The sequence below is a fragment of the Erpetoichthys calabaricus genome, chromosome 9 (genome assembly GCF_900747795.2).
Source record: "Erpetoichthys calabaricus chromosome 9, fErpCal1.3, whole genome shotgun sequence".
Classification (NCBI taxonomy): domain Eukaryota; kingdom Metazoa; phylum Chordata; class Cladistia; order Polypteriformes; family Polypteridae; genus Erpetoichthys; species Erpetoichthys calabaricus.
The window spans coordinates 49,177,278-49,198,855 of NC_041402.2; the positions used below are offsets into that span (position 1 = coordinate 49,177,278).

General features: G+C 37.0%; 2 protein-coding genes across 5 annotated transcripts in view; both read left to right on the forward strand.

Annotated features, from left to right (window-relative positions):
* Positions 1–1,528, forward strand: part of LOC114657739 (uncharacterized) — a 101,953-nt gene extending 100,425 nt beyond the window's left edge. Inside the window, exon 17 of the mRNA XM_051932199.1 lies at positions 1,418–1,528. The gene's annotated coding sequence lies outside the window, so the exon portion shown is untranslated. The remainder of the gene's footprint in view (positions 1–1,417) is intronic.
* The window catches only part of LOC114657140 (centromere protein T-like), a 97,280-nt gene that overhangs the window by 50,230 nt on the left and 25,472 nt on the right, over positions 1–21,578 (forward strand). The window contains exon 1 of one of the 4 annotated variants that reach the window (XM_051932202.1): positions 5,565–5,690. The exons of the other annotated variants lie outside the window; for them this stretch is intronic. Coding sequence (XP_051788162.1) covers positions 5,617–5,690 — 74 coding nt within the window. The 5' untranslated portion in view covers positions 5,565–5,616. Of the gene's footprint in view, positions 1–5,564; positions 5,691–21,578 lie in introns of those variants that run through there. 4 annotated transcript variants of the gene reach the window in all.

Consider the following 21,578-nt stretch of genomic DNA (forward strand, 5'->3'; position numbering starts at 1 on the left):
AAATCTACCGAAATCCGTCATGCAGCAGCAGAGGCAACAACCTCAAGAAGCAAGATAGTGATTAAGAATGAGGATGAAACAAAAAGTGCATGTACTGACTCTCTGAACCCTCGATTAAGGCTGTGGTCAATTTTTATTTTCTTAGATCTGTTTAAATAAGAGAAGAGGGAAACACTCATCCGTTGTATTTTAAAGAAACAAGATATTTGCAAATGCTTTTTCATGGTTTTAGAACTGTTGCTCTTCTTATTTTTTTTCTTATTAGCTATTTCAGGGATTCCATTTTAAGTAGAGCAGATACTTGGTCTTATTTTCATACAGCTGTTAAAAAATAAACTACATCATTGTAGATCCTTAGAGTAGCAACATTGGAAACTATGCATTTTATAGTAATCACAATATATTTAGTCAAGTTAAAGGCACACATCTGCATGCCTCATCTGCCTTCCATCTCCTAACACAGCTGTTGCAAGAAATGGATTGGATGTATCAATGGCATTGCAGAATTTTAAGTATTGTAATCTATTACAAGCCAACTGACTCACACAGCTACCTTCTGTATAGCTCTGTCCAAACCTGCCATTCAAAAAACTCTAACCTCTTTCAAAGTTTCATAGACTCTGCTGCCTTTGCAGTGGTTAGGTTGACTTCTGTAATGAAGCACTCCCAATTTGGAGTTTCTTCATGATGAACAGAGCCCTAACTCAAGCCAGGGTTTGGACCTTTTAAGAGTGACTCCAAGAGGAACCCCAATAATGAAAACCACATATTGCAGACTTATAATTGTGAATGTATGCATTGCGTAATTACAATGCAAGAGTTGTTACTGCACAAAACAAATTGTCATTCAAGTCTAATTACATCAGGATACACCCTTTTTATGTCGGGAGTTGCAGGCTTTACACATCTATACCATTTGCAAGAGGGTATGATGGGAGAAACCTTTTGAACTAAACGAATGTGGTTCTTGATTACATCCTCTGCCTTACTGAGACAATATACGCTAAATGTTATCGCCTTTTTTAAATATGCTGTCTTCATAACCCTCCAAACAAGAGTGGCATATAATCGGCAAGCGAATATGTGAAGTAGATTTTTATTTTTAAATAAACGAAAAAGAGGAATGTATGATATTGGTCTGCTTTTCAGTGTAAAATGGGATGCAAAATATATACAATATATGTGTGTCAGTGTATGTGGCTATATATGTATATAAAATATTTTTTTAATCTGCAGACAAGGATTTGTGACTCAGATGACACCTCTAAATGTGTTAGTTGAACAACACCTTACCTTGGAGTACAGAAAACTGCTGATCCGTGTCGCCTCCTGTTGTAATAGGGTTACTCCCAATATTTAAGCAAACAACTTCATTTTCATATTTGGCAGACAATATGTTGTACAGTGTGTTTATAAGGTTGTTGTATAGTTTGTTTAATTGTTATTTTGCTATTTTATTCTTTGTTTCACTTCACACAGTCTTAAATTATTTCTTGAGCATTCAAATTTTAAGTTGTGTGCAGATATGAATATAACTATTAATAAACCAAATGTTCACTCAAAAATAGAAATGTTTGTGTTTATGGTAAGTTTTTGCGTTGCCTACCTCTTTTTTTCATCCATCTATCCATTTTCCAACCTGCTGAATCCGAACACAGGGTCACAGGGGTCTGCTGGAGCCAATCCCAGCCAACACAGGGCACAAGGCAGGAACCAATCCCGGGCAGGGTGCCAACCCACCGCAGGACACACACAAACACAGTAGTTTTAATGTGGGAGTGTGTTGGCAAGGGCAGGACTAAATCAAATGTAATTAAGTAGTGATCGGAAATAACTTCATTTAATGGAGTAATAATTAAATTTTGAATTTCAACTTTGTAAGTTATAATTAAATCTAATGTGTGGTTATGATTATGAGTTGGACCTCTGACATTCTGACAAAATCCTACTGAATTTAACAAATAAGTAAAACATTTGCTAAAAGTGTCAGTTTCCACATCAATGTGTACATTAAAATCTCCCATCAGTACTACGTGATCATAATTTATAGCCAAGTCAGATAAAAGGTTGCTAAATTCAGACATGAACAATGAATACGGCCCTGGTGGTCTATAGACTAGCACTATAATTGTGTTGGAATCTGTTTTAATATTTAAAATGAATGCCTCAAAGGATGTAAAGTTGCCTAAATTTTTAGAAGTGATTTGCATTTTGTTACAATGAATTATTCCAAGGCCTCCTCCTCGACCTGAATCTCTAGACTTATGAAGGAACGAGTAGCCATCTGGTGACGCCTCAGCTAGGGGGACAGTGTCACATTTACTAAGCCAGGTTTCGGTGAGAAGACACAGATCAGATTTTGTACTTAATATAATATCATTTACCAAAACAGCTTTAGTGCCAAGAAAGCGAATGTTCAATAAGCAGCATTTAAAACTGTATGCTTCTTTCTGAATTGGTGATATACTTTTTGTTTTAATTTGTAGTAAATTTCTATTACAGATGCCCCTGGTGGAGGGTCTGGTTTTATCCCTTGGTCTAATTATACACCTTATTTTTTGGTTATCAATTAATTTAAGGTTTGTATCAAGACTAAATTTACTGGATGCCCCAAGACAAGGATTATGGGTAACAGCTTCAGGAAAGTAACAGGTGGGATAAACAACAGCCTGTGATTTAAGATCACATGACTGCGGCCTGGATGGTGCTCTAATCAGTCAACCAGGCAACAGAGCCTGCCTTCCTCACCAATTTGTCCAGGCGTGAGGCATCCCTCTTCTTTATGCTGCTTCCCCAGCACACCACCGCGTAGAAGAGGGCGCTTGCCACAACCGTCTGATAGAACATCTGCAGCATCTTATTGCAGATGTTGAAGGATGCCAGCCTTCTAAGGAAGTATAGTCGGCTCTAACCTTTCTTACACAGAGCATCAATTTTGGCAGTCCAGTCCAATTTATCATCCAGCTGCACTCCCAGGTATTTATAGATCTGGACCCTCTGCACACAGTCACCTCTGATGACCACGGGGTCCATGGATCGTGGACTATCTTACAGACAGACCTCAGTATGTGCGTCTTGGGAACTGCAGGTCTGACATTGTGGTCAGCCACACATGAGCGCCACAGGGGACTGTACTCTCTCCAGTCCTGTTCAGCCTATATACATCGGACTTCCAATACAACTCGGAGTCCTGCCACATGCAAAAGTTCGCTGACGACACTGCTATCGTGGGCTGCATCAGGAGTGGGCAGGAGGAGGAGTATAGGAACCTAATCAAGGACTTTGTTAAATGGTGCGACTCAAACCACCTACAACTGAACACCAGCAAAACCAAGGAACTGGTGGTGGATTTTAGGAGGACCAGGCCCCTGACTACTTTTGTCAGCTTTGTGAACTTCCAGTGAATTGGTTCCGTTACACCAGTGTACAGAAGTGATTTAAGACTGCAGACACTTGCAATTCTGGCGTTAATTCCAACCCATTTCTTAATTAGGTTATTATATTAAATATTTTTAAGTAAGAGATGAGGGAAGCACTCATCAGTTGTATTTTAATGAAACAGAAGGTATATGCCAAAGCTGTTTCATTGTTATAGAACCGTTGCTGTTCTTATTTTATTTCTTGTTTGCAATTTCAGGGATTCGGTTTTAGGTAGAGCAGAGGTTTCTTCTTATGTACATATAAGTGTTAAAAAACTGCATCATTGTAGGTCTTTAGAGTTGAAAGATTGGAAAATGTGCATTTTACTGTAATCACAATACATATTGTCACTTATAAGCAAATTAAAGGCACCGATCTGCATTGTTCTTCAAAGTATGCCTCATTCACCATTCATCTCATAACACAACTGTGGCAAGAAATGGATTGGAAGTCCATCCATCCATCCATTATCCAACCCGCTATATCCTAACTACAGGGTCACGGGGGTATCAATGGCATTGCAGTGTTTTTAGTATTGTAATCTATTACAAGTCAAGTGACTCACTCAGTTACCTTCTCTACAGCTCCATCCATCCCTGGCATACTAAAAACTCCAAACCTCTTTCAAAGTTTCTTAGAGTCTGTTGCCTCTGAAGTGATGAGGTTGACTTCTACAATTAAGAACTCACAATCAGGATTTTCTTCATTAGCAACTGATATTATTTTCATATTGTAAATAGGAGTAGACCTTGTATCATCCACTCTAAGACAAACCCCAGTAAACCTAAATCTTGCTGGTCTTCTCATTGCACCCAACACTGCTCTGTCTGACAGTTTTGTAGTTTGGCATTGTTACATTTACATTTTTAGGAAATGTACAAATCTTTGTATTTTTGCAACAGATGTAGCTGCATATGTGAACCAATGGTCCATCCAAACTGGAGAACCTCCAGAAATACCTAATGCAGCAAGAGAGGCCACAAGTTCAGGAAGCGAGTCAGAAATTATTGATGAAGATGACACAGAAAATGAAGGTAATGGCTCTCTGAACCAGTATTTAAGGGTGTGGTGAATTTTGATTTGATTAAATATTTTTAAGTAAGAGATGAGGGAAGCACTCATCAGTTGTATTTTAATGAAACAGACGGTATATGCCAAAGGCTGTTTCATTGTTATAGAACCATTGATGTTCTTATTTTATTTCTTGTTTGCAATTTCAGGGATTCAGTTTTAGGTAGTGCAGATGTTTCTTCTTATGTACATATAAGTGTTAAAAAACTGCATTATTGTAGATCTTTAGACTTGAAAGATTGGAAAATGTGCATTTTATTGTAATCGCAATAAATATTGTCAGTTATAAGCAAGTAAAAGACACAGATCTGCATTGTTCCCCAAAGTATGCCTCATTCACCATTCATCTCATAACACCACTGTGGCAAGAAATGGATTGGATGTATCAATGGCATTGCAGTGTTGTAAGTATTGTAATCTATTACAAGCCAAGTGACTCACTCAGTTACCTTCTCTACAGCTTCATCCAATTTTAGCATACTAAAAACTCCCAAAGTCTTTCATATTTCCTTAGACTGTGTTGCCTCTGCAGTGATGAGGCTGACTTCTGAAAATGACGCTTTCACAATGAGGATTTTCTTCATTCTTAAAGGATGGCTTTCCTGTTCAAATCTTTGTATTTTTACAATTGATGTAGATGCATATATGAACCAATGCTCCATTCAAGCTGGACAACCCCCAGAAATCCATGGTGGAGCAGGAGAGGGCAGAACTTCTGGATGCAAGTCAGAAAATATTGATGAGGATGAAACAGAAAGTGAAGGTAATGGCTCTCTGAACCTGCATTTAGGGCTGTGGTCAATTTTGATTTTATTAAATCTGTTTAAAGATGAGGAAAATACTCATCAGGTATTTGCCAAATGCTGTTGTATGGTTTTAGAACCATTGGTGTTCTTATTTTCTTATTTGTAATTCCAGGGATTCAGCTTCAGGCAGATCAGATGTTTCTTCTTGTTTTCATATAGCTGCTAAATAATTAACTACATCATTGTACGTCCTTAGAGTGGACACATTGTAAAAAGGGCATCTTATTGCAATCAGAATAAATATCACTTACAAAAATAAATAGTGATTTTTTTTTTTGTTCCTGTTTAAGCAGAGCTTGTCTTGCAAACTCCTGTATGTATGCATGCTAGGAAAATACCATCATCCCCTTCATCCAGTCTGCAGCCTCATTTCCTCAGCAGAAACCTTAAAAGGTAAAAAAAGTTTGAATTAGCATAAGTTGCCCTACTTCTGGGTTTTCATGAAAAATGCAATGATTTACTTCTTGCGGTAGAAGTATGTAACAAGAAGAGTTACATCAGATATTTGAAATATTAAAATGTCTCCTTCAATTTAAATGTTTAAAGTCTAAATGTTCTTGATCCATATTACTAACCGAGAATGGTAAACCGGATGGCATGGACGCAGGGACATGGCGATGGGACCATGAGACGTACTTCGCAGCTCAACTAACGGAAATAGAAAATAAAACAATCGCCATATTGTCAGTGGCACTACTGCGGAGTGAAGTTAGGAATAATGTGCTGCTTGGGATTGTACAAACCGCTGAACGCTTTACACCAAATTCAAACACAATACAGCTCAACGATACACACACGAGCCCACATGGATAAGATCAATGAACGCAGGCGCCTACGACACGCGTCTGAAACAGCAGAAGCAAAGTAGGCACGGGTTCAAAACGAACGAGCTCGACTGACGGATATACAAACACGAGCCCGTCTGGATAAACAACGCGCCTATGGCTAACGATTAACGACACAGCCACACAGAAAAGAGGATTCTGCACTGCACCCCAGAGTCAAACGTCAGACACTACGGGGTCCGCAAAGGTCCACAAAGATAGTACGGAATATATAAGAGCACACCGATCAAAAAACAATCAATCGTGTAAAAGCACATAGTACACACAAATCATGTGCTCTCAGCGCATAGGAAGCGTATATGGACAATACGGAGAATAGACACCCAAAGGCATTTGAGAGAAAAAAAGGCAGATAAGAGATTATCGAAGCATTGGAATTTGAAAGGCTCAAGCAAACGATGGCGCGATACACATGCAGACAAAGGTACAGAATATGAAAGCAGTAAAATTCGACAGTATTGTAGCGTCCCACCCAGGTTGAGGGCTTTTTGGTTTTAAGTGACTGTTAGGTCCGATTGAGGAAATGCGGAGTACAGCACGAAGGACTGATAGCGGGGTATTGATTTCATGCGGTAAGGGGGGGCATTGGAGAGGGTGCTAGAAAGTTGTGTTTGGGGTTAGGAAGTCGGCGATTGTTCAGGTAAAACGCAAACAAAAGGTGATTAATCATCAGAACCAGGTGTAATTGAAAACATACCTGGACAAATTGAGGTCTGAAAAAAAGAGTAGACAACAAAGTCTTTTCGCATTCGCATCATTCAATGGATAAAATGTAGATTTACACAATAATGGACCATATGCTATGAGAATATATTCACTCACAGGCACTTATACGTTGCATTGTCACAATGTGTCTCCAAAAAATATTGTTTTTAATGAAGCTTTAAAGTAAAAGTGAAAATAATGAAATTGAAACAATTACAAAAAAAAAAACATGTAAAATTGTATATCCAATTAACCAGACACGGGGGTTGGCTAGCGAAGCGAGCAGGGGGCGAAGCCCCCTAGTTGTAATAGAAATGTGTCATTTTTCATCCTCTGGTAGTAGAAGAGTAAAATATAATATTATATTCATAGTCACTGACCCAGAAATAGTCTAAAACCATACTCTATGTTTGGAATTGGTCATTTTTTAACCTTCTGGGAAAGGCTCTCAAAAGGCTTCAGCCAGCAGTAAAGAATCAAATATTGAAAAAATTATCATATTACTGATCAGCATCCTCAAATAGCATAAAGAATAATCCACATGGCTATATTACTGATCCCCACTTTTTTTAAGTTTTGTGAAAAATCACCCCTTTTATGTGATGAACGGGTGAACCCCTGGGGTTGATGTGGCATGCACAACATGAAGTCCTTTGGATCATTTTCACTGAAGACACTTGATTTATTCTTTATCTTTACAGTGTAATACGATCTAAAAATGACCTAAACTAAGAGGTTTTCAGGTCTAGAAAAAACACAAAATGCTCATTGTTTTGTACTGTAGAACTAGACATCAAACGAGTGAACGGTATGTCACATGTGGAATTTTTCTCATACCGGTTAGTCAGGAGGTGCCAAGCAAAAAAACTGAAGTAATTTCAAATCTATCACAAGTAATTCTTGTGAACACAATAGCAATTTGAGCTTTCGTGCAAAAGAGATCTGTGGAATTAGTTTGCTTATTTTCTGTTACTTTACTATCTTATTTTGCATTTTGATATATAGGTAACCCTTGCATTTGTAAAAATCTGTGAATACGTTTTGGGCCGATTTGTGAGGTGAAGGAGGATGCTGAATACAATGCAGACTGTAAAGAGAGCAGGGTCAGTGCAGGAAAAAAAGACAGAACAGAACAAAGAAGGGAAATAGGGAAAGAAGATTTTCAAATCAGGGGAAGGGTAGGTGGTGGAAGATGAGTTGGCCAGGAGAGAGGAGGCTATGCTCTTAGCAACTGCGAGGCTGACAAAGCAGAGCTGGTGAAAAAAAGAAAGGCTGGTAGTTCTGCAGTTCTTTAGTGAACTGTGACTTTTTGCAAAATATAACATTATATTAAACTTGTGTGTATTTGTGGTAGTAAACAATAAAAATGATTATTACTATGTATAATTTATGCATTTCTGACTTACTAGATGTTTTTAGTTAAATTCTTTACAATTTCTAGCATAGTGCGTCATCTGCAGTTTTCTACAGTAGGTTACAAAATTTGCTAAATTATTTTCGTGTAATTATTGACGGTAAACCTGCAAATCGCAAGGGCCAACTATATTTTTATAAATATTCAGAATGAAGATATGTAAACTTGTGTTTTCTGTAGACATACCACTTTTTAATAATAAAAAGTCTGTTATGTCATTACAGTATACTAGCCTTTTGCACCTTTTAATACAAGCAACAACACTCAATTTAACATGCTCAATTCTGCCTTTTGTGTTTTTAGCAGTTCAAAGTCATGTGTGAGGAAGCCCGCACATTCTGAAAATAAAACAAATAAAAGCAGATATATTGAAAAACAATTTGACCTTCCAAAAAATGTGGTTTTGTCAACTTTCAGCCATTTTACCGGGACCAAGGTGTCCAAGGATGCTTATCCCAGTTTGCAGACATGGTAAGTGTAAGAGCCAATCTTAGAAAGTTAAAGTTTCAAGTTAAACTCATATTAATGTTTGCTTTTACAGTATGCAAATTTGACACGTAATATTTAATTTGTGTGTTTTATTTCAGTATGTTTTTGAATTATTTAGATAATAACTCTTAACCTGGGGGCTCAGAGTTCATGTGGGTAGCAGGCAGGCACGAATGACCTCATCAGATCATTAATATTCATAAGTTCGTTTCCAAGAAGGTGAAATTTGCGATTAGATCGAATTCTGGGGTGTATGCAAAATAAATGTTGACAGGAATTCTGGGAACGTAAGCATACAATTGTTAAACAGTGTTATCGTTTAAGAAAATGTATATATGTAATCTTAGATAAAGTGACCAGTGTGTGTATGCTTGTAAGAATATGTGAAATGGAGGCCTGAGAGTCCAAAGTGAAGATGTTTCAAAAATAACCTAATTGACAATCAACCAGACCATGGGAAGAGATCAGTTGTCCCAGTTTTTGACTGATGAAATGTCTTGCCTAAGGCAGCCAGCGTGACAGTATAAATTCAAAGGACTTTAAAATAAACAGTAAGCATTTGGGAGAAGGAGAGGGCGCGACTGACGCAGTGAGAGAAACAACTGCTGAAGAGAAGACCACTCAGTCAGACTTTGGTTTAATAAGGTGAGGTTGCATTAACTTGCTTAAGTCACACACTTGCATAAGCAGTTTTGATGAATGTATGTTTAGGATGTTAAAGTATCCTGTGTATCGAGGGTTGGGTCTGTTTGACGCGATCTTCCACGTGTATGAAGCTTTTCGTTTCCGTTTGTTTTCCAAATGTTGAATTTCGCCCGTTTAGCACGGTGTTCCGAGTGTGAGCGGTCTTGAAAGAAGTAAAGTTCTGCTGTGGAAAACCGGGCCACCCGAACACATCGAAGCGGATACGCTGTTTGAACTGAGGGGCGTAGATATAACACACGAGGACCAGAAAAGGAAATAAAATGCTTTGTAAGCAAAAATGGAGCATTATGCCATTTCGTGTTTTTGTCCGTCAGTTTCTATAACAAATAGGTCCATTTATCCTGTTTTATGTAGATTGATGTTCCAATTTTCAGTACGTTAGCTTAATTTTTTAATTAAGTTCTGAACCTTTTTTTTGATTCCTCGAAATAAGTTTTCCACTGGTATAAGAACACCCGCAAGATGTTAACTTGGAAATGTGAACAATTAGAGATCAGTTAAAATATCGAGGATCTGGGAAGAAACGGGAGCTTCATTAAACATCACTAAACACACAGCATTTAGAATAATATATAAGGAATTACGATTGGGAAACATGCTTTAATATAGTTTTCTTTTAAAGTCAAGGCGACTTACTGCTTTGCATTTAGAAACCTATTTTTTATTTTTAATAAATAAACGGAAATATATGGCCTATAGTATCTTAGCAACTATATGAAGTATTCAAGAGTTTAAAAAATGTGTTTTTAATTAAGCTATACGTTCTAAATGACACGTCAACGACTAAGCGAAAAAGAAATAGCATGGATAAACATTTGAAAAAATCATTTTATTTATTTGAGCGAAAGAATCGATATTCGTTATACGTTGCGTTGTCACGATGTAAGTCCAACACGAAATCAAAATTCAATGCGATCTTGAAGAAAGGTGAATTCCAAGTATTGTTTTAACTAAAGTTTTAAAGTAAAAGTGAAAATAATGCGTATGTAACAATTCCAATGAAAATAACAGTCTCTTAAACTTGTATATCCGGTTAACCAAACCCGAGCGAGCAGGTCCCTAGTATATAAATAACAATGATACGGTATCTGCCAAATAATACACGACACGTGTTTCGCCCAAATTGAGGCTTGTCAAGTGTACGCATTGTTGCATCCGCTTGGGTATCGCACCAGGGACGTCAGCGCCTGAGACGAAGCCTCTCATGATGTGCCACGGCGGCTGGTTCCCTGCTTATTTGAGTATTACATTCATAGGTCTGAAACGCAGTTTAGAGCCACCATGAATAGTTATTATAATGAATTGGATATACAGAGTATCAGGATTAAATTACAGTGAAGTTATGAGAAGGCCATGTTAAAATAATGTTTTTAGCAGTTTTTTAAAGTGCTCCACTGTATTAGCCTGGTGATTCCTATTGGCAGACTATTCCAGATTTTAGGTGCATAGCAGTAGAAGGCCGCCTCACCACTTCTTTTAAGTTTTGCTCTTGGAATTCTAAGGAGACACTCATTTGAGGATCTAAGGTTACGATTTGGAATATAAGATGTCAGACATTCCAATATATAAGATGGGGCAAGATTATTTAAGGCTTTATAAACGATAAGCAGAATTTTAAAGTCAATCTTGAATGACACAGGTAACCAGTGTAGTGACATCAAAACTAGAGAAATATGCTCGGATTTTCTTTTCCTAGTTAGGATTCTAGCAGCTGCATTCTGCACTAGTTGCAAACGATTTATGTCGTTAAGCATAATACATATTTGCTGCAGCTAGTCTTGCTTTAATTTCAGAATGTATCGATCGTTTTCGTTATAAATTTCTTCTAAATTTGAATTCATTGGTTTGGTTTCGTCCGTTTATAGGAGATGGACGTCTGAAGCAGAGCTCCGCTAGCAGCGGCTTTATTTTCCCACGTATTTCATATTATTTAGAGGTATCCTGTATTTAACCCGACCAAGGAACTTCCACTACAATATACAAGCATGAGTAACAAGAAGAAAAGTCAGAAAGAACCGGAAAAGAAACTTAAAGCTGCATCAAAGTCCGGACAGACTTCCGGCCTGAGTGCAAGTGTAAGGTATGGCCTCACGGAGACTGACCTGGAACAGGCAGAAGAGTGTGCAGAATTCCTAGGACCTCGCTCCATTGTATCGTCTCCAGTCGAGAGTGAAAATGGGAGCGAAGGCGCAAGTGATACAGGTCGCGAGGGATCGCCGATTTCTGAGGATCATTCGAGACTAGAAAGGGCTCTGCAGGACGTGCTCTCATCTACTCATCGCGAGCCTGTAACAGGAGCTGCATTTTCACTTGCGGAGCACGAAAGCAGAAGCGAACTGTCCGAACTGAAAGAGATGATCGCTACACAGATAGCTACACAGAAAGAGATGAACACTACACTGGCCACTGCCATGGTTACGGCCATGAATGAGCTTAAGAAAGATAACACAAATGATCTTAAGAAGGTGGCCACTGAGCTCAAGAAGGATAACAAAGATAAGGAAACGCGTCTATTTGAACGTTTCGATGTGAACTTTAAAGGCATGTTGGAGAAATTAGTGGAACACATTGAAGAAACTAACTCCAAACTGAAAAGGCTTGATGATCATATTAATGACGTTTCAGATCAGCTGGAAGACGTTAAGCAGGGACTCACGGCTCGAGTGGAAACAGCGGAACAAATGGCATCTAACGCCGATGAAAAAGCCACAGCTGCGAACTCGGAATACAAAAAACTTGGAGACAGACTTGCAGCCCTGGAGGATGGGTGCAGAAGAAATAATATAAGAATTGAGGGTATACCTGAGAAACGAGAAAGCTCAAGCCCAGTGAAATTTGCAGTAGAATTACTGTCTAAAATAATTGGAGATGACTTTAAACTCGACAATGAGATAGCCACGGCTTATCGTACAAAGATACCAAGCGCCTTTAAATCTAGGTCTTTTATTGTCCGCTTCGAACGACTAAGATGTAAGCTTGATGTGATGGCACTTCCCAGACACAAGCAAGAGATTATATTCGAAAATAATCTTATTCGTATTTTTCCCGACTTCTCACCAACAGCTGCAAAACGCAGATCCTACAACGACATTAAAAGGATGCTACGGGAAGCCGATATCAAATACAGCCTCTTGTATCCTGCCAAACTGAAAGTGGAAGTTCAAGATGGACATTATATTTTCTTCAGCAAAGAAGAAGCTGAAAAAGAATTAAAGAAGCTGTTTCCGACACTTTTTTGAAAGTTAATTAAAATTAAAGAGCCATATTCTATCAAGGCACGGGAAAGACCTATGATCTGATCGCTGGATCCATGTTTAAAGAGACTGGTATTATAATTATACATTTCTTATTTTCTTTCTTTTTTTTTTTTGTTTTTATCTGGACTTTATATGTTATATGTTTATGTTTTAATCAGAGTTATAGAGTTATAGACGTGAGTGTGAAAATGTGGAAGTGATTAAAGTAGGATTCGTTTTATTTATTTCTTTTTTTATTTCTTTTTTTTATTTATTTATTTATTTTTTTTATTTTACTATACCTTAAAGTAGACTGTTTAACTTCATACCCTTGGTTTAATGCTTGTTCTACTATTTATACAATTACCATTATACTATTACAGTATGAATTACCAGGTTTATCCTAGACTAGTTTTTAAAATCACTCCCAGGGTTTTTTTTTTTTTTTTTTTTTAAATCTTAATATCTTAACTTAAAAGCGCTGAAGATTATTTCAAGCTTAAATATTGTTAATGAGAACATTTTCGGCAGATAGTATTAAGGATTTAACTGTAAAAGATATCTCTGTTTTAATTCTGTAACGCCGCTGCAGGGTGGGGTTTGTTTTGTTTTGGACGTGCTCTGTCTCTTCGTATGTCAGAGGACTGGAACATCGCGAAGTGGGGTCTAGCCTCATGTGGGGAGGCAAAATGGGGGGGTGGGGGGATAAAGGGGGGAGAGAAGGAGAGCAGGTTATATCTAATCTATTCTTATAATCCTTATAATTATAAATATCAATGCAGCAACAGGCTAACATGCAACAACTCCTGGGGAATCTTGAAACTAAGATTAAAACTGCCATATTACCAATTAAAACTATAAAATGACATTAAAAACTCAGAATCAATGTCTCCATGATGGGACAGTTAACTTTGTGAGCTGGAATGTTAAAGGCCTGAATCACGAATTAAAGAGAAAGAAAGTATGCTCTCACCTAACAGGCTTAAACGCTAAAATAGTATTTTTACAGGAGACCCACTTACTAACCAAGGATCAGTTCAGATTACAAAAAGACTGGACTGGCCAAATGTTCCATTCTAGCTTTATAAAGAAAACTAGAGGGGTGGGAATTCTCATACATAGAACAGTTCCATTTGTAGCATCAGAGGTAGTGTCGGACCCTGAAGGGAGATATGTGATGGTCATGGGCAACTTATATAACAGTAAAATGATTTTGATAAATGTTTATGCACCCAATGTTGATGATAAGGAATTCATGCAAAATCTATTTGCATCCATTCCCAATGTGAACACTCATAAAATTATAATGGCTGGGGACTTTAATTGTGTTTTAAATCCACTCTTAGATAGGACTCCTGTGACAGGGGGGACGACATCTAATACTGCAAAGGTAATTACAGTTTTTAAATGAACTTATCAGACCCCTGGAGGTTTCTTAACCCAAACTCAAGAACATATTCGTTCTACTCACCAGTGCATTATAGCTCCTCAAGAATTGATTATTTTTTTATAGATAATAATTTCCTGCCTACAATTAAATCATGCAAATATGACACAATTGTTATCTCTGACCATGCCCCTCTAGTCTTGGAGCTAAAATCAATAAGCCCCTCGTACTCACCTCGCAGATGGCGTCTTAACCCTCTTTTATTGGCAGACGAGAACTGCACAGAATTTATATCCAAACAAATCAGCTTCTTCCTAGAGACAAACACGTCTACAGAGGTTTCTGCAGGAACACTCTGGGAAACTCTAAAGGCCTTCCTAAGAGGCCAGATTATTTCATATCTTTCCCATAGAAATAAATTAGAAACCAAGAAAGTGTCAGAGCTAAGAAATGAAATTACTAGAATAGATAAAGAACAAGCCAGGCATCCAAGTGAAGCTCTTCACAGGAAAAGGCAGGCCCTGCATACAGAACTTAACATCTTAACAACTAAAGAAATTGAACAACTTATTTATAAGTCTAGACAGCATTACTATGAACACGGAGAAAAAGCTAATAAGCTTTTAGCTCAACAAATTCATAAACAAGAACTTCAAAATGCAATACCGGTAATCACCAACAAGAATGGAGAAGAAATCATCGACCATAATAAAATAATGCACACATTTAGAGATTACTATAAGTCTTTATATTCCACTGAGCCCAAAGAAGACAACACGCAATCTAATGCATTTCTGGATAATTCACAAATACCACAAATAGATGCTTTAAGTGCTGAGGAACTAGATAAACCTCTAACGCTAACAGAATTACTAGACGCTATAAAGTCACTACAAAGCGGGAAATCAGCAGGCCCTGATGGTTACCCCGTAGAGTTTTATAAGAAATTCTCCACTCAGCTAGCTCCACTCTTATTGGTAACATTTACAGAAGCTAAAGACCACCAAATACTACCTCAAACATTTCGACAAGCATTAATCACCGTCTTTCCTAAACAAAATAAGGACTTGTTACAATGTGCATCATATAGACCAATTTCACTCCTGAATAATGATGTTAAGATACTCTCAAAAATCCTAGCTAGAAGGATGGAGAAAGTGCTGCCCTCGGTAATATCACAAGATCAAACTGGATTTATTAAAGGCCGACATCTATCTTCAAATCTCCGACGCTTGTTTAATGTTATATATTCACCAGCAAAATCAAACACCCCAGAGATATTACTATCATTAGACGCAGAAAAGGCATTTGACATGATCGAATGGAATTACCTTTTCACTGCATTGGAGAAATTTGGGTTTGGCCCGAATATTTGTGCTTGGATTAAACTACTGTATACCAGTCCAGAAGCTTCAGTTTGTATTAATAAAATTTGCTCAGACTACTTTAAACTAGAACGTGGTACCAGACAAGGATGTCCCTTGTCGCCACTGTTGTTTGCAATCGCTATTGAACCACTGGCGGTTCACTGCCGAAATTCTCATCAGATAAAGGGGATTGTCAGAGAGGGACTGGAACAGAAAATTTCTCTATGTGCAGATGATATGGTCTTATATATATCGGACCCAGAAAACACTGTCCCTGCTGTTTTAACAGCACTAACAGAATTTCAAAAGATATCTGGTCTTAGAATTAATCTGAATAAAAGTATACTCTTTCCAGTGAACTCACAAGCATATAATATTAAATTAGACACCCTACCTTTTACCATAGCAGATCAGTTTAAATACCTAGGGGTAAATATCACAAGTAAACATAAAGCTCTTTATCAACAAAATTTTGGCGTCTGTATGGAAAAAATTAAGCAAGACTTGCATAGATGGTCAACCCTTCATCTCACTCTAGCCGGAAGAATTAACATTGTTAAGATGAATATCCTTCCTAAACTTCTCTTTTTATTTCAAAACATTTCAATATATATCAATAAATCGTTTTTTAAACAGTTAGATTCAATAATAACCTCATTCATTTGGAACTCAAAACACCCACGTATCCGAAGAGCGACCCTACAAAGACCTCAGGCAGAAGGTGGCATGGCTTTACCTAATTTTCAGTTTTATTACTGGGCAGCAAACATACAAGCCATAAAAACCTGGACACAAATAAATGCACATATACACAGGCTTGGTCTGCAATAGAAGTAAAATCCTGTAGTACTTCTTTATATTCCCTGCTCTGCTCTCCAATAAATGAAAGTTATCGCAAATATACTAATAACCCAATTGTGCTTTACTCACTCAGAATATGGAACCAAATTAGGAAGCATTTTAAGATGGAAAATCTTTTATCAGTGGCACCTCTGCAAGGGAACCACCTCTTTCAACCTTCGCAAATATATCCAGTTTTTAATACCTGGAAAAGTTTTGGGATTAAAATGCTCAGAGATCTTTATATAGACAACATATTTACATCTTTTGAACAATTACGTTCAAAATTTAACCTCCCAGCTACACATTTCTTTTACTATCTTCAAATTAGAAATTTTGTTAAACAGAAATTGCCCGATTTCCCCCACCTTGCACCCTCCACAATGCTGGAAAAAATACTGCTCAATTCCGAGGAAACAAACACTATTTCCGCAATATATAAAATCTTATTAGAGTCCCTACCTTTCAAAGATCCAAGAGGACATTGGGAAGAAGATCTCTTAATCAATATATCAGAAAAGGAGTGGAAGGTAGAAAAGCAGAGAATTCACTCGAGTTCTATATGCGCAAAGCATAGAATTATTCAACTAAAAATTATATATCGAGCTCATCTGTCTCGCTTAAAACTGTCCAAAATGTTTCCAGGCCAGGATCCAACCTGCGAGCGCTGCAACCAAGCTCCTGCCTCACTGGGTCACATGTTCTGGGCCTGCACCAAACTAACATCATTTTGGACAAAAATTTTTAAGTGCCTCTCAGACAGCCTTAGTATCACAATCCCTCCTAACCCACTAACAGCTGTGTTTGGTGTCCTTCCAGATGGACTTGAATTGGAGAAGGACAAACAAACGGTGATTGCATTCACTACACTCTTGGCACGCAGACTTATTTTGTTAAATTGGAAGAATCCTAATTCTCCTCTTATAAGTCAGTGGGAAACTGATGTTTTATATTATTTGAAATTGGAAAAAATCAAATTTTCAGTTAGAGGATCTGTACAAAATTTTTTCAAAACTTGGCAGGATTTAATCAATATTATTTTAGAATAAGAGAATTAACTATTATTGCATTTAACTCCCTTCTCCATCTCTTATTTATATAGATATTTACTTCTCCCCTTCTTTTGTCTAATGTTGCCTTATTAAAAAGCTTAAAGAAATTTTCCTTTAGCTAAGCTCTCCTTCTCAGGGGTGGGGTTTGATTTGTTTTCAAATTTGTTGTGTTATAAATTGATCTGTTTGTATGGAATGATTACAATGAAAATCAATAAAATAAAAATATTAAAAAAAAATAAAAATAAAAAAATAAAAAAAATAAATTTGAATTCATTCAGCCATGCACATTTTATATTGCTGTAGTTAATTGTCTTTTCATCCGTGTATTTTGTCTTGTTGATCGTTTTCGTTATAAATTTCTTCTAAATTTGAATTCATTCAGCCTTGCACATTTTATATTGCTGTAGTTAATTGTCTTTTCATCCGTGTATTTTGTCTTGTCCTGATTGATTCACAGACCTATTCTCTTTGATTCACGATCAAGTACTCCAGCTCTCTGTATCAGGCTATTTTGGTTTCACAATCAAACCAACGTCATTGGCATAGGCTAAACACGGTGTCGTTCTATTATAAATATGGCCACATAGATTTATATTTAGCTTCCTCATTACAAACTGTAAGCTTAGAACAAACAGCATTGCTGACAGGCAGGACATCCCCTTGCCTAAGTCCTTGGTCAATGTAAAAAGCTTTTGATAGCTGACCTTGTATCCCTTCTTTACTTTTTGTCTCTTGTAGCATCGTGACTATTAAGATCTCTTATCTTGTTTGGTATTCTAAAGTCTTCTAATATCTTTTTTTATTTTATCCACACTGTCACAAGGCCTGTTTATAATCTATGAATGACTGAAGCAAAGTTATATTGTATTCATGGCATTTTTCATGAATAGTTCTTGTTGTGCAAATGAGATCAGTAGTAGGTGGACTTGTCGTTCCTAAATCCAGCTTGGTAGTCCCCAACACTTTATCTTTTAAAGTATTTTCCAGTTTCCTTGCTATTACCTAGGAGAAATATTTGTATGCTGCATTCAATAATAGTATTCCTCTATAGTTAAATTGTTTTTTTTTTGTGAATTGGGCATATGGGTTTTTGTGAATTGGGCATATGGGTATCATATACTTGTTGAACTTGTTGAATTGGTTTGTACTTGTGTCTAGCTATCCTTTGTCCACGGAATTTCAAGAGTTGCGCTGCAGTACAGTCCTCTCCCAGTGCCCTGTTGTTTTTCATTGATTTTGTTGCTTTCTCTATCTCCCATTTTTTGGCTCTTTGACAGTGATTTCTTCCCTCTCAAGGCCTGTAAGTGCCCATTCCTCAGTATTTTTCTATCCTTTTGACCTTATATTGTTTTTAATGACTTCTTACATTTATGTTCGCTCATTTTCTATTGTGCTTTGTTTCCTAGTTCTAGTTTCTACATTCAACTTTAATTTTTCACATACATTTTCTTGTGTTTACTTCTAGCTCTTGATTACTGCCTTTAAAATCGTTTTCGCTCTTGGCTTCACCACTATTGCTGAAATGTTAGTTTATTGACCATGAAAGATTATTGCGTGTGACCCATTTGCTATTAACAGCTTTTGTAATGTTATTAGCAAATGTAGTGTTCTGTGCAGATCATTTGTTCAAGATCCTTAGATGTTCTCTATTTGAAATTAATAAGGTTTCCTCTACCATTCAACACCACATCACTGCATCATCAGATCTGAACAGTTTGAAATATTTTTTGTATTAACTACAAATCTTGAGAAAGATCAGTTCATCTGCATCTGCTTTTCTAGTTTTCAAACTACAAAAGTATTCTGCACCCACAATGAGCTTTTTTTGTCTCTCTAATTCTAATTTTCCCCAGGCTTTGTTTATCTTGGTGTTTCATTATGTTGTCTCTTTGACATTGTGCAGATCAAGCTGACGTTTAATTTTTACTCAAACCCCTTTTCTAACTAAACCAAGCATGATATTTTTATCTCTCTAGATCTAAACATAACTTTAATGCTCTCACATGAAACTTTTAATTATTCTGTTTCTACCTGACATGACTGACATAATTTTGTTATTTTTAATTTTGTTCTTTGAGATAAGGAATTCATTGACTTTTTGTGGTGTAATGAAATTTATGCACTGAAAAAGTTAAGTAAAAGGTGTGTGCTTTTCTGTGAGCTGTTAAGTTTAATTTTTTGGTATGCTCAGATATTTATGTAGGCATTCAATTTCTTGTAGTAATTTTTCAATATTGTACTGTCTAATATGTGAGGACCCTGGAGTAGAAGCGCTGCATCTCTGGAATGAGATAAGCCAGCTGACGTGGTTTGGTCTTACAGGTAGAATGCCATTTTGATGCCTCCCACAAAAAGTGTTCAAGGCACAGTCTACTGTGAGAAGACCCCAGGGGCAGGCCCAGGAAATGCTGAAGGCAGTATATTTCTTAGCTGTCCTGGAAATTGCAGGGTGTGCAATGTAGCCCGGTAGTCACGCACGATAATATCTTCTATTGTTTGTGACTTATTAGTCCTAAATACAGTACGTTATTTCACCAGATGTATGGTTTAGTTTCTACCCTTTGGCTTGAGAAATGCATTTATGTTTATTGTCATCAGTTTTATTTTTCCTATTGTGTTCCTGAGACACAATTATCCCTGAATTTATTAATTTTGATTTTTCTTAACATTTTTTATACTCCGTGAATAGCACTGTTATTCCTTAATAGACATTTTGCACCATTTGTCTTAGTTTTATTTCAGCGCTGCGCTGACTGAAAATATTGCTGATGTCTAATTTTCATTTCAAGTACTGTACTTGATTATTTAATACCGACTTCTAATAGTACTTTCTGGCTCTTCGACAATCTCAAGTTGTTCAGTGTGTCAGTATAATAAATAATACAATACATTCTAGAATTCTTGAATCAATAACTGATATGGTGGGAGCTCAAGCTATTCAATTAAAATACCATTTTCAAATCCATTAAATCCTGTTCGGAGTCATGGAACAGCTATGTCTTCTGTTCAGACTAGAGACTGAATTGTATCATTTTTAATCTGAGATATGTAACGGTCTTGTTTGAAAAAATTGCAGCTTCAGAGATCTAAAGTGAAGTAAGATTTGGCATTTGCCTTAATGTCTACAGAATATTCAGGCAATGGGGTCCTGGTTGTGAATTATGTTTCATCAGCGAGTACCTATGTGGGTTTAATATGGAAGGGAAGTATATTTTTTCTCCCATTTTGTATCCTTTACTGCACTAACCTGCCTAATCTAAACACTGCTTTGAGTGTGTCAGATATCCACTGGTCTGACTTCCAGTTCATTTACCATTTTGATTAAGAATATTAAAGTCGATTGCACCCGTCACCTTCAAAGCAAGTGATGCGTAATCCTTTCATCAAACTGTTTTTCACTTAGGCCCTAGCACGATTGTGGGATTGGCTCTGCTTTTTTATTTATGTGTGTGTGTGTGTAAATATGTGTATTTGATCACATTTGCCCCTGAGTAAGACATTCCAGCTGTAGATCAATTCTTGCTTTCCTAGTGACTTGTCTTTTGTTGGCCATTACAAAAAATAATTTTAGAGGAAACTGTATTCTTTTGAATTCAAACAGGTAATATGAATAATGGGAATTTTGGGTATAAATATATATCTTAACCCTGTAGCACAACTTGTTAAAATGGTAGCTTCAACCAGATTTGAATGGAACACTTTGTTCTGTAATCTTAAAGCTTTGGGGTGTTTAGATAAAAAGCAATATACCGTGAATTGTGGTTTGCTGTAACTTATTACATACAGCATTGACGTTTTCAGGCTGTACATTTATGTGGCTAATGGAATGAATTGAACGTTATAAGCACTGGATAGAAAAGAATGGATGAAAAGAATTAATATCAAGACCTTGGCACAATGTTCTCCTTGCTTGTTTGTGCTTCACTAACTAGAGCGTAGCAGCACATTGTGATTACCACCAATGGCCCCTAACCCCATTCTTTGAAGTATATGTATATCAGAATACTTTGATAATCCAATCTGGCTTGAATTTGAATGTATTTTATACCACATTGTGAGGAGTAAGAAGAAGCCAAAAGAATAGAAAGGGATGTGTGTACCCAAGGAGACCACTAACTAAGCATGGCTTCTTTGAGTGTCACCTAACTTTTTCCTTCATCCACTTCAAATCTCATTTTCCACGCAGCTCGACATCTCATCTCTTTTTCACGTGCGTGGCAGCTCCCCTTCTTTACTTG